Consider the following 14,161-nt stretch of genomic DNA (forward strand, 5'->3'; position numbering starts at 1 on the left):
TTTTTGTCAATTTCTTTCTATAGTAGTTAGCTTGACAATCTCATAATCACTCAAAAAAAGATTTTCAGGGGAGACTTTATATCACATCTGAAAAATTCTAAGTGAAATTTGTGATTTTAAGGTTCTTTCAATAACAGTTACTGAGAACTGAATACTGTTTCTGAATAGTTTTCTTATTTAATGTAAAGACTTATGGACCTCATTTTGAAATAACAGATTTATGTAGCAACTGAAATATAGTACATGGTATAGAGAACACTCTTTAAAAGGATTAATTCATGTACTTTCATATTTGACCACATAGCATAATCGATTTTCTATCCTACAGTCTGAGCATTTTGTAAGAATGCCAAAATATGGCACAGGCAGACCAAATTTCCACCTTTAGTTCCAGAGCCCGTGATATTTTGCTCTACTATAAAATAATGTTGCATATTACACATACTTTATGCCACTAATAGAGCAAAAGAGAAGAAATTATTCCTCAATATGCCCCTAAAGTTTGCAATAATATGAGTACTAAAATATTATATGTCATTCCTAGTGATGGAAAACAACATGATTTATTCTGGGAAGCCCTGTTTAGCAGTTTGGTGAATAATTTGCATTTAAGAGAGGCTGGTTTTTCCTGAAACTGCTCCTGAATGTTCTTCCAACTCTACTTTCTTATCACTTTGCTATTAATAGTTTTGGTTGTAGTATTACTGCTTTTGAAAGGATGCATATTTAAATTCAAATCCAGTTAGATTTTAATATGGTCACCATCTGTTCTCATTGTGTATTACCAAGAAAGTACCACAGCAATGTAAATTGTTTTATATCCATGATTGGATGGGTTTAATCTTACCTTGCTTTGGGGAACTGCACAATGCTCAATTTTTATTTTTCTTTTTTTTTTTAAGATTTATTCATTTTATTACAGCCAGATATACACAGAGGAGGAGAGACAGAGAGGAAGATCTTCCGTCCGATGATTCACTCCCCAAGTGAGCCGCAACGGGCCAGTGCGCGCCGATCCGAAGCTGGGAACCTGGAACCTCCTCCAGGTCTCCCACGCGGGTGCAGTGTCCCAGTGCATTGGGCCATCCTCAACTGCTTTCCCAGGCCACAAGCAGGGAGCTGGATGGGAAGTGGAGCTTCCGGGATTAGAACCGGCGACCATATGGGATCCCGGGGCCCCCAAGGCGAGGACTTTAGCCACTAGGCCATGCCGCCGGGCCCTATTTTTCATTTTATTTTAAAGACACACACACACACACACACACACACACACACACAGCTCCTTCATCCACTGGTTCATATCCTCTCCTCCAAACACCAGAAATAGCCAGTAATTGACCAGACTGAAGCCAGAAACACAGAAGTCCACCTAGATCTCTCTGCTATATCAGCAGAGGAATCCAAGTACCCGAACCATCATTTACTGCTGCACACGGTGCACATCAGCAGGAAGCTGAAATTAGAAGTGGAGTTGGAACTTGAATTCAGGCACTCAAACATTGGATGCCACCCAAGCACATGTAACTCTAACCATTTCATTAAATGCTTGCCCCACAATCTACTGAGTATTACATTTTTATATTGTTGCAGATGTGTGTAAGAGAGGAGATGTGACTGTGAAGCCTTCGCATGTAATTTCTCTTGGATCAACTGTCAATATTTCATGCACTGTGAAACCCAAAAAAGGCTGCCAAAACTCCTCCAGTTTTAACAGGCTAATCCTCTATGAGTTCAACAGAACAATCTGTTTTCACCACGGTGACTCCTTCACTACCCAAGTCACAGATCTTCCCCTGGGGACAACTTTGTTTGTCTGCAAGCTGGCCTGCATCCATGAAAATGAGTTTCAAATTTGTGGGGCAGAGATCTCCGTTGGTGGTGAGCATTCCTTTCTGAATTTCTAAAAATTCTTGAACTTTGTAATGTTTTTCATGTGCTAGGTAGACAACTAAACACAGAACAGAGTTCTACTCTTGCCTCTTGGAAGTATTTGATCTTGATAGTAACACAAGTTGCTCAGAATAAGTCCAGACATCATTAGACGTAAAGATTCACTCGATAAGGTTCCTTCTTTCTCTTTTGGCCTCCACTAAGACCATTACCCTTATGTCCTTGAACTCCAGTGGTAGGAAAATTGATCTCTGCAGATAGGTCTTAATGCCTTTCTGACGTAAGAGAATTTGTTCAAAGCTGCATCTTCTGGATCCAGCACCAAGGTGCAATGGATAAAGTTGCTGCTTGCAGTGCTGCCATCCCATGTGGGCACCAATTCTAGTACTGGCTGCTCCACTTCTGATTCAGCTCCCTTCTTGTGTGCTTTGGAAAGTAACAAAAGATGTCCCATGTGCTATGGCCACTGTACCCACATGGGAGACCTGGAAGAAGCTCCTGGCTTCTGGCTTCAGACTCTCCCAACTCCAGCCACTGCAACCATTTGGGGAGTGAATCAGTGGATAGAAAATCTTTCTCTGTCCCTCCCTCTCCCTGTGTGTCTGTAACTCTACTTTTAAAAAGAGAGAGAGAGAAACCAACTTAAAAATAAGCTACATCTTCTGGGAAAAAAAAAAAACACAAGTTGTCAGTTTATAAATGTCAGGGTGACTATAGCTGAGCACCTCCTGGCCACCCCTGACTTAATGCATGAAACATGGTTGCCTCATCTATGTCTGCCTCCAACCAATGGTTCTTATACTACCAGGGGTTAAAAGGAAACTATACTCATAATTATTAGCTTTTTGGTCCTTTAGAAAACTGAACAAGCAAAACTGACAGGCTGACACTTTGTGGGGTAGCGATGGTAGGGAGTTTCCATAATCCTGGGGAGGCAAAGAGGAAGGACTAAGCCAGGCAGGGAGCAAAAGCAAATGTAATCACCAGCTGGTTAGCAATAGGGCTATTGTCTGAGAAACATATTGTTAGCTGCTTCAGCTCTTGACAAAAATGACAGAATATGGTTACATAAACTAAAATAACTATATTGTTAGATGACATCCTTCTTGAACCACCAGCATATATTTTGACTGAATCATTTTAAGGTTTAATGATTTTATTTATTTGTTTTAAAGATTTATTAATTGTTTTTGGAAAGGCAGATATACAGAGAGGAGGAGAGACAGAGAGGAAGATCTTCCATCTGTTGATTCACTCTCAAAGTGGCCACAATGGCTAGAACTGAGCTGGTCCGAAGCCAGGAGCCAGGAGCTTCTTTCAGGTCTCCTACATAGGTGCAGGGTCCCAAGGCTTTGGGCCGTCCTCGACTGCTCTCCCAGGTCACAGGTAGGGAGCTGGCTTGGAAGCAGGGCAGTCAGTACACAACCAGGGACCCATATGGGATCCTGGTACATACAAGGCAAGGACTTTGGCCACTAGGCTATTGTGCCAGGCCCTAATTATTTTAAACTCAAAGCAACAGGGAAGGAGAGAGAGAGATTTTCCAACCTCTGATTCTTTTACCCAAATACCTACAACAGCTAGGAATGGTCCAGGTCAAAATCAGGAACCAGAAACACTAGCCAGGTCTCCCAAATGGGTGGTAGAATCCTAAGTACTTGACCCAGCAACTCTTGCCTGTCAAGGTATGCATTAGCAGGAAGCTGGATTACAAGTGGAGACTGAACTTCATCCCAGGCATTCTGTTATGGGATGCAGGCATTCTAAGTAGTGCCTTAAGCTCCATATCTCTGTACCACATGCCGACTCCAGCTGAAATGTTGTGTGATGCATACTTAAACAACATAGTAACATTACTGATCTATCTGCAGCTTAACAGAAAATAGTTTGGTTATTTGAGGAAATACTCAGAAAGGATGGAAATGTAATGGCTAGGCAAAGAAAGAATTTAACTATCTCTCATGACAATAGTTTGCAGAACATCAGTCCCATTACACTTCCGGTTTGTATCACTGATCCCTCCAGGCAGCTGCTGGGAAGTAAGTACTGTGATGATATCTGCTGCATCTGCTATAATGTGCAGTGTGAGCCAACAGACACCTGCCTGAGGTTTGCAGCCAGTGGCTCACAGCTTCTTTGAGCTACCCACGCTTGTCAGTAAGCTTGCATCGACCCTGAGGAAGTTTGTGGAACCTTGAGCCTCAGCAATTTCAGGTGAGCTCTGTGTGGCATTTGAGAGGTTTGAAACTAGAGGGAATCCCTGTGGTGAGCTGGCTGACAAAGCTTCAAGGATACAGTCTTACTATGTATGGAGGTGATGATAAGCCATTCAGTGAGATTCTTCTCAGGAGAAGTGGATAACTCTTCCCTTTTACCAAGGAAGATATGATTGGTGCAAGGTAGTTTTCCTGTAGCACTACCAGAAGCACTTAGCAGCAGGTCAAGCAAGCAGCCGAACAAATCACTAGTGGGGAGGCTGCTTCAACCAATTCCAGTTCTAGTACTCCTCTTCTACCTCAGGTCCTCCTCTGCACAGCACTTAGGAGTCAGGTATTGTCAGATCTGCTAGCCTCTCCTGCAGTAGAAAAAGCATAGACTTTAAGTCTCAACCCTGCCTCTAACAGTCTAACCTCAGACAAGTTCAATTCTCTGTGCCTCAGTTTCTCCATATGTGTTATGAAGATGATAGCATTCTTTGTAAGCAAAGTGCTTAACACAGTGCAAAACACTCAAGAGGTGCTGAGGTGACAAGCTGTAGGACTGTGGTTACAGGCAGCTGGACTCTTTTCTTCATGCATGCATCCTGCTGGGTAGCTGTGCACAACTCCTTTAAAAGAAAATATAAACATTGATTATAGACAAAATTAATTTTTTTTCTCAAAATGCAGTTGTTCTTTACTTCTCTCATTCTTAGAGCACCTGCATATATCACCAAGGTATTTCCCCATCTTGTCACATCTAAATTCCTATTTACGCTAGTCTCACCTCTGTGATTTCAGTTCCAGGTGTCCACAGCTCTGCTGGTATTTCTAATTTGCAGTGGATCAGTAACAGCCTTGGCAGTTTGTACTCTTACAGATGTACTAAGCAATTCCATTTGATTTTACATCTGTGCTATCACATATTAGAGAGCTACCACCCTTTTCATTTTCAATGTTCCATCCCATGTGCATAGATGCATCTGTGACTAGAGAGATGCTCAGGAGTGTCCACCATGGTTCAGTGAATTTGGGTGGCACCTGCAGAGTATTGCTTGTGTAACACGTTCAAGCCATAAACACACAAACTGCTGCTCTTGAGCAAGTTTAACAGCTTTGCATTGATTGGAAACAGCACCTTTTTCTGAGTTTGGCCAGTCATTCCAAGAAAAGACACATTGCATCTTGATTTTATCCAGTGTGCTCAGCTCATGGTTGTCAGTCCCGGGAGTCATCAGCTCATTTATGTTTTTGTGCTAAGTGGCAGTCCAGTGTCCTTGCTTATCGTGGTGCATTCTGTCATCAAGTTAGCTAGTTTTTCAGAACTGAGAATAGGCAAGTTTTCAAGCCTTTTCTTCTTGGCCTCTTGTCATGTTTGGGCTTCTCTGCTTCCAAGAGCTCAACTAAATTGTATAAAAACTAGCCAGTACCTATCCTTAAGCTTCTAGGTTTGATCCACAACAATTTATTAAAACAAAGCAATAAATGAAAAATAACAAAGTCTTGCCTGGCCATTTTCAGTATATGCCTTGACTGTTGATGCTTTGGAAAACCACTTTTCTAAGACTTTTTATTCCTACAATAAAAGGAGTTTGAAAGTAATAGCAATCATGGCAATGTCTTGTATTATAAGCTAATTTAGTTGTCAGAATCTTTGATATATGTTCTTTGCTTGTACTCAGCTATTGTGCATTTGTATTCAGATGTATGGTATCTCCTTGTATGGTCTCTGCCTGAGCTGAGGAACACTAGCTTCATGGTTGAGAAAGCTGACTTCAATTATGGGTGAAAGCTTAGATCTTTCGAACAAGACTTTCTTCATACTGTCAGGATTAAGGATAGAAGTTGTACTGTTTAGTTATGTAGAAGTTTCATCTCATTTGTTCATGAAGATATCTTGGAAAGGATTTAAGGTAACAATGGCAGGTTGAACATATGAACACTTTAATTGCTGCTGATGTAAAACCAAGACACAATAAAATTTTCAAGTGATACAAGCCCTCAAAGTCAGAAAAAAATAGGAGAAACACATAAAAAATGCTTTGAGGAGGTGACACAGTACTCAACAGGGTAATCCTCAGCCTGTAGCACTGGCATCTCTTATGGACACCAATTGTAGTCCTGGATGCTCCATTTCTCATCCAGCTCCCTGCTTGTGGACTAGGAAAACAGTGGAGAATGACTTAAGTCCTTGGGCCCCTGCACCTACATGGGAGACCTGGAAGAAGCTCCTGACTCCTGGCTTTGGATTATCTCATCTCCGGCCATGGTGGCCATTAGGAGAGTGAAACAGAGGATGAAAGATCTCTCTTTCTCTCTTTCTTTCTTTAGATCTGCCTTTTAAGTAAAAATAAGTAAATCTTAAAAGATTAGTATTTTGAGAAGCTAAAAATACAAGTTATAACCTGATTTAATGCAGAAGCTGCCTTCTTAGACTCAGAAGGTGATGGCATCTTGTACTTCTGGGAGTAAGAATGAAAGTGGAAGATGTTGTTGAAAGTCTGTTTCTAAAGTATTTAGATTCTCAGATTCCTTCCAAGTACACAGATGGCATCTCTCTGGCATGAGTAGAGGCTTGATGTCAGAGGTCACTAGACAAGGAGGTCCAAGCTCTGCTGTGATTGGTGAGTTTCCATTCTAAACAAGAGTGATGAAGGGATGTGTACACATAGCTCCCTTCAAACCCACATCCACCTCAAAGCATAATGGAAAAGCATTTCTGATAAATCTGATCAGGCCAAAGGAAAATATCTAAAAAATGTTGACAACAGGAGTTCTCCAAAAACCTAGTCAGATAATTCTTCAATGAAACTCAAACTTAGCAAATGCCCTGCAACTCAAATATGCACACATGGCCCCAATCTTTAAGTTACTTCCTTGCTCCAATATGTCAACAAAAATATAAGAAAAAAGATGGGAAAATGCAGTTAGCCTGGCAATTGAGATAACACTTACAACATTCCCATCTCACACAAAAGTACTTGACTTCAATCGCTGGCTCCAACTCCTCATTCCAATGAGTGCAGATGCTGGGAGGCAGCAATTATACCTCAAGTAATATTCCTGCCACCTACATGTAGCTGGGTTGAATCATTTGGGAAGTGAACCAGTAAGCTGAAAGCATAACAAATAATAATAGTAGTAAATATTTTTAAAATAATAAAATAAAATACAGAATGTAAAATTAGAGAAATCCCAATGTATGGAACATAAGGACTTTTAAGAATAATACTGAAGAGTAAGAAGTCTGAATCACTGGGAATATAGCTCAAGAAGCCTTGTCAGAAGCTTCCAGAATGTGTGAACTCTGGGAATCCAGTAAAATTAATAGAAGTAGACCCTCCAAAAGCATTTCGTTGTGAAAATTCTGAAAAGAGGAAGCAAAGAGACAGTTCTAATCAAGAGAGGAAATGGGTCATATATGATAGTTCTAGAATAGAAATAGCTTTAGGCTTCTCAACAATGATCTGGAATCCATGGGAATTCCAGAAACCATGGAAACAGTAGCTTCAAAATCCTGAATAAAAATCCTTCTTAACTTATAATATTCTATACTCAGCCAAAGAATTAGTCAAGTGTGAGGGTAAAATGTAGACATTCTCAGCCAGGCTCACAAAATCTCCTCCCATGTCCCTCAGCCCAGGGAATTCTTGGTGCTATGCTTTGCCAACACAAGTAATTACATCCATGCAGAAGAAGCCCTGGTGCTGAGACACAGGAGATCCCGTGCAGGAAATGGGAGACAGAATTTCTGGGTCGCTGAGGATGGCCAGACCCAGAATGACAGCTGTGTATCAGGCGTGGAGCCAGATGTCTTGGAAAGCCAAAAAATTTCTAGAGAAAGATCCTCAAGCAGTTGAAACTGTACTCCTGATAATTCTGAATGGCTTTTTTCTAAGATAATTCTGAATGGCTTTTTTCCAAACGTTTATTTATTTGAAATGCAGAGTGATGGAGAAGGAGAGACAGAGAGATCCTCTGTTGCCTGATACTCTCCAATTGATGGCAACAGCCTGAGCTGAGTCAGGCTGAGTCCAGCTAAAGCCAGGAGCCAGGAGCTCCATTCAGGTCTCCCACATGGATGGCAGGAACCCAAGTGCTTGGGCCATTTTGTGCTGCCCCCAGGGTACATTAACTGGAAGCTGAATCAGAAGCAGAGGCAAGACTGAATCCCAGTCACTCTGATATGTGATGTAGGTATCACAAGCAGCAGCAACAACACCCCCAGCCCCCAGATTGTAAATACACTCAACAGTGATTAATTAATATTTGGCTGAAGTGTTGGAAGTGTGTTAAATAAAAACAAAACACATAGGGATAAAAGATAGTTACCTATGTCAAGATTAAAAAAGGTTGTTATACTACTCAGCCATAAAAAAGAATGATATCCTGTCTTTTGCAACAAAATGGGTGCAACTGGAAACAATTATGGCTGTCCCCAAAAGATAAATATCATGTATTTTTCCTTACCTGTGGTAACTATTACTAATAGATTAAAAAAAAAGCAAAATGTGTGAAGGAAAAGGGGGCAATGAAACAAAACAAAAAGCAGTCTAGAGGGTCTAGTCCAGTTATTGAACACTTCCTTTTAATATTTGAAAGCTAAGCCACAGCTACAAAAATTAATATTTACCCAATTCAGTTTTCCCTTTGTGTATGTGTGTGCATATATACATAATATATAGTGTGTATATATATTATATGTATTATATATATTATATGTATTATATATATTACATATATAAATGTTCATAGTGGAAGCAAGAACAAATAAGTTCATAAATCAGTAGTAACATCTTTTGGAAAAGAATAACTGCAACTGCAGAAAAACAAAATAATTCAAGTTTAAAAGATTATGTATTATATAAATAATATAATATATATGTAACATATTTTATATATATATGTATATATATAAACTTACAGAGCCAGGGTTATCTTATTAAATTTTAGATACAAGCCAAAAGTTCTTGAAATTTTAAAAGATTACTAAGCAATCAAAAACTGAAGGACTACAATTATATTTCACTGTAGTGAGCCAGATCAAGATAAGTCAGTATATTTAAAGCATATCAGTGTGTCCAGAGGTCAGTATGTAGTCATCAAAGCTTCTCAGTGTGTCTGCCATCCAATCAGTGCTACATTTTCTACAATAATTGTATCAGTTTTTCACAAATGAGATCTTGAGATTTATGTACAGGTTGCTGTCATTTGACTTTTCTCGGTGCCTTGAAGTGATGCTTTACAGAGATGATATTTTTCTGAAGCACTACTTGCAATTTTTATGTTTTTCTTTTCAAAATATTACAAATATTATAAACCATGAGTAAAGGCAAAATAAGTAATTATGGTTGGCTGAGTGTAGAAGACACATACATACTTTGAGTTTGGGTTAAATTTATGTCAGTGATTTACAGTCATTCTGTAAAATATCAAGTCTAAAAAATATATCTTAAGATAAAAATGAAATATTCTGTGAGCCAAAAAAAGCAAGTTTCTACCTGACTCAATCATGTGTAGTATGTGCATACAGTGTTACAGTATATATAAACATTCACGTACATATGTGTGCAGATGCAAATAAAATATCATAAAGAGTTTATTACATTCTTAACACTATGTGAGTTAGATATAATTATACCCACTTTACAGGTGACACTACAATTCTAAGAAGTTAATTGGTTCACAGCGATATTATTATGCCCATGCCTACAATAGGTGTCAAAGAAAAACAAATATTCTATTGATGACAGCTTTTTTCATTGTCGGCAATATGTGGAGGTTCAATCTTGCACTTGTTTTTCTTTCTCCCAAAAGAATTATCTATCTATGTGGGGAGTCTCAGTAACAGGGTAGAAAAGGCTAAGAAACAGTATTTTCTCCTCTTTTAAATATGAGAATTTCTTAGCTTTGAATCTTTATTTTATTTTTAAGGATTTATTTGTCTTTATTGGAAAGACAGATTTACAGAGAGAAAGATCTTCTGTCTGCTGGTTCACAACTCAAGTGACCACAACAGCTGAGCCGATCCAAAGCCTGAAGCCAGCAACTTCTTACAGGTCTCCCACGTGGGTGCAGGGTCCCGAGGCTCTGAAGCATCCTCCATTGCTTTCCCAGGCCACAAGCAGCAGGCTGAATGGGAAGTGGAGTAGCAGAACACGAACCTGCGCTCATATGGGGATCCCAGTGCACACAAGGCAAGGACTTAGCCACTGAGCCATTGAACTGGGCCCTGCTTCTTTATTTTAACAACAAAATGGTTTTATTTAAAAATACACACCAGGGGCCAGTGTTGTGGCACAGCGAGTTAAACTGATGCTTGTGATTCTGGCATCCCATTTCCAAGTACAAGTTCTGGCTCCAGCTATTCCATTTCTGATTGTTTCCACCTAATTCATCTGGGGAAGTGCAGAAACTGGCCCAAGAGCCGGATCCCTGCAACTCTTCAGGAAATTAGAGTGGGGTTCCTAGCTCCTGGCCTCAGCAGCCTGGCCCAGCCTTGGTTGTTTCAGGCATTTGGGAAGTGAATTATTTGGTGGAAGATCTCTATCTATCTATCTATCCATCCATCCATCCATCCATCCATCCCTTCCTCTCTCTCCATCTCACCTCCCTCCATCCCTTTCACTCTGCCTTTCAAATAAATAAATAAATCTTCAGATTAAATACACACCTTACATTAGAAGGAACCATGCCTATTTTGTATTTTTACAACTAGCATTGTCATCACTTCCTGTTGATAATTCTTTCAGAGTTCTAGCACTAAAGGTCCTATATCAGGGAGCATGTGAGAATGTAGTAATGAAAAGTTTGTACTCAAATCAGTCATGCTTGAGCTGGAACCCAGATTGTGTTACTTCATCATCTTTTAAATTTGGGCAACAGCTTAACCTTTCTAAATCCTAGCTTCCTCCTTGTTAAAATTAAGACAGTAATGGTATCAGCCTCATGGGGTGCTATAATTTCTAACGGAGAAGAACTACACATTAAACATTTAGCACAGGGTGTGGTATTTAGGGTTTGGTCCATGTTCACTGTTATTATTACTGTTATTAGAAGAAAAAACTCAGGCTTCCAACTCATCCTCTGGGGGCTTAGCAGAAGTATTGCCATCTAATTGGCAAATGGTAACAGTGTGGCTTTTGCTCTTTGTTTTTCAAGTTGTTCCAGAACAGCCTCAAGGCTTGTCTTGCATGCAGAAAGGAGAACGTGGGACTGTGGCCTGCACCTGGGACAGAGGACGAGAAACTCATCTATACACTAAGTACACTTTAGAGTGAGTGAGAATCTGTTAGTACTTACAGTTGTAGGTCTCTTTGATGACATTTATAAATATCTAACAACAAAGTTTTACCAGAGAGAAGCAATAGATGCCTCTAGCTAATTAGATGCTTAAAAATAATTCTGGTGTTCATCAGTTAAAACTGGTTTGTTCATCAAAAATATAAGACTTAACATCTTGAGTCTGTTCTGAGTTCTCTTCAGGACATCCAGTATCCAAGTTCTGAGTGTTCTTCCCTGCTCTAGTAGGGTCAGCCTACTTTGCAGTTAGTTGCAGAATCTTGGGATAGCATATACAGACTTTTCCTTACAGTCTCTTTTTATTAGCTTGGAGATTAGCTTAGAGTGTCCTTTTAAAGCACTGCCGATCGACATGAGAATCAAAAATAAATAAATAAAGGATCTGGAAGATTCTGTTTCTCGGGAAATAATCCCATTATCCCATCCAAGATCCAACTGATTCACACTGTCTGAGTAAGAGAAGGGAAAGAAGAGGAACCCAGGAAGCTTGTCTGATCACAGCTTTTCTGGGAGCTGACACTTACTCCAGTGACTGCCAAAGTGGCCCTAGATCCTTTCAATAGTGATTAGAACATTCCCCAAAGAACCAAGATGGCAGCCAGGGTTTTAGGATTTCCGGTAGTAGAAGCATCAATACTTATATATACAAACAACAATTTAAAAATCTCAATTTTACGCCCCAAAAAAGGAGGACTGGGAAGTATGGTTCTATTTATAACAATAACTTATGAGTATTCCCATGGTAAATTCCATAGAAACAAAATTGATCTTTAAAAACTGTCTAGAATCTTAAGCATCTGAACATTTTGTTCTTTGATACCAAAAGGAGAAAGTAATGCATAAAGTACCTTGTTTAACACAATTATCTTTTGTTTATAGGTTAAATGGGCCAAAAATTTTGAGTTGGAAGAAGCAATGCAATGATCAATATTGTGATCATTTGGACTTTGGATTCAACCTAACCCCTGAATTACATGGATCCAATTTCATAGTTAAGGTTACTGCCATCAATATGCTTGGAAATTCTTCACTTGCATCTATGTTCACATTCTTGGACATAGGTAGAAGTTATTTCACTTTTTATGGGCGTTGCTTATTGGTGCATGAAAATTATTTTCTAGATGACTCAAATCCGAATTGTTTCAAGGGCAAAGGTGTATGCAAATAGCCAACAGGCATAGGAAAGAGATAAAGTTGCTGGGTTTTAAGTTAAAGGTTCATAATCCAGAAGCTATCAGCAGACAGCTGTTCAAAATGAAATTTTCAGTATCAATCTCAATTAGAGAAATAACGATGTCTGGATTCAAATCCCATGAAAGTGTCACTGCCAATCATACCATCTGTCTGAGAGGGTCCTGTGAGGTCATTCAAGAGGTTTTGCATAGGCCCTTCTTTTTTTTTTCCCGAATAATTTATTTTAATTTATTTTTTTTATTAATTACATTGCAATATGTGGCACATTTTTATATGCACTGGGATTCCCCCCGCCCCTCCCCAAATCCTCCCCCCACGGTGGATTGCTCCACCTTGTTGCATTTCCATAGTTCAAATTCAGTTGAGATTCTTTCATTGGAGATATTTACCAAGCATACAGTCCAGCATCTTATTGTCCTGGTAAGTTCAACAGTTTCTTGGTGAGACCATCTCTGGTCTGAAGGTAGAGCCAGCAGAGTATCATCCCAATCAATTAAAATCCCCAACATAATATTTACAACCAATTACAACATTATAGCATTAATTGACATGGTATTGATTAACCAATATGTTAATAGGAAAATGCAGGTTCTCAACCACAACCTGTGACTTCTTCATAGACATTTCAATTTTGGTTTATATTCAGCCGTGTTCTGTACACCTTAAAATGGCTATAGATTGCCATTCAGCTGTCTCATGTCTATTTTAATTTTAGTATTTAGCAGTTTATAGCATTGAAACATGATTTCTCTGAACCTGGCTGTTTTTTGGGTAGTCTAACTCTAGAACAAGACATATGTCAACAGTTTAAGTGAACAGTATTAGGAGGGGTGTGCAGAGAAATCTTCATTACCCCAGTGAGGAGTAACTAATCTTTGTGTCCCACCCAGTGAGTTTTAAATGCATCCCCGCTGACCATTTCCTGTCTGTTTCTAAGCTTTCTGGCATAGGCCCTTCTTGAAGGAAGTATTCTTTCATCCTCTTGGCTACTGCCACTCTTCTGAAGTAGGCTACAGAAGACCTTCTGGGGTAGAGCAACTAGCTACGAACTCTAAACACCACTTCAGCGGGTACAAAAACATCTTGTTCTGAGGATACTTTGCTCCACCCTTCTGACTAGCCTAGGAGCTAGACTGAGCTAATTCTACCACATTTTGGAGCAAATATAATTGGTCCTGTTGAATCAGAAGTCAATCTCAGGCATCCCAAGTTCCAAACATCCAGGTGTGACTAGGATTGTGACCTGCCTGAAGTTCAGATTCACATTATGAGTCTCTTGTCTGTCACTCACTGCTTCTCTTTGCATATCCACTTCAGTGTGTTTGATCTTAGGCCAGTACTACACATTTTCTTTTTTATGATGAAAAAATATGAAACTTCACGAACTTGCATATCATCCTTGCTCAGGGGCCGTGCTAATCTTTTCTGTATTGTTCCAGTTTAGGTATTTGTGCTGCCAAAGAGAGCACTATGCTACACACTTTGCTTCCACATCTCTCCCCATCCTAGAGCCATCTCTCCATGCACCTACTCATTTCTAAACCACCTTCTTATTCTTTTCTTCTTTGCATTTGTTC

The 14,161-nt window shown here is 39.5% G+C and overlaps 1 protein-coding gene and 1 non-coding gene across 2 annotated transcripts in view; one reads left to right on the forward strand and one right to left on the reverse strand.

The window, feature by feature from the left end:
• Positions 1–14,161, forward strand: part of IL12RB2 (interleukin 12 receptor subunit beta 2) — a 97,558-nt gene that overhangs the window by 15,192 nt on the left and 68,205 nt on the right. The window contains exons 3-5 of the mRNA XM_058657858.1: positions 1,591–1,878; positions 11,250–11,364; positions 12,270–12,451. Of these exons, the coding sequence (XP_058513841.1) occupies positions 1,591–1,878; positions 11,250–11,364; positions 12,270–12,451 (585 nt within the window). The remainder of the gene's footprint in view (positions 1–1,590; positions 1,879–11,249; positions 11,365–12,269; positions 12,452–14,161) is intronic.
• On the reverse strand, positions 13,947–14,053 carry LOC118758667 (U6 spliceosomal RNA). The gene has a single exon (XR_004995768.2). It is a non-coding gene; the product is annotated as a U6 spliceosomal RNA (small nuclear RNA).

Source organism: Ochotona princeps, chromosome 2 (genome assembly GCF_030435755.1).
Source record: "Ochotona princeps isolate mOchPri1 chromosome 2, mOchPri1.hap1, whole genome shotgun sequence".
NCBI lineage: Eukaryota > Metazoa > Chordata > Mammalia > Lagomorpha > Ochotonidae > Ochotona > Ochotona princeps.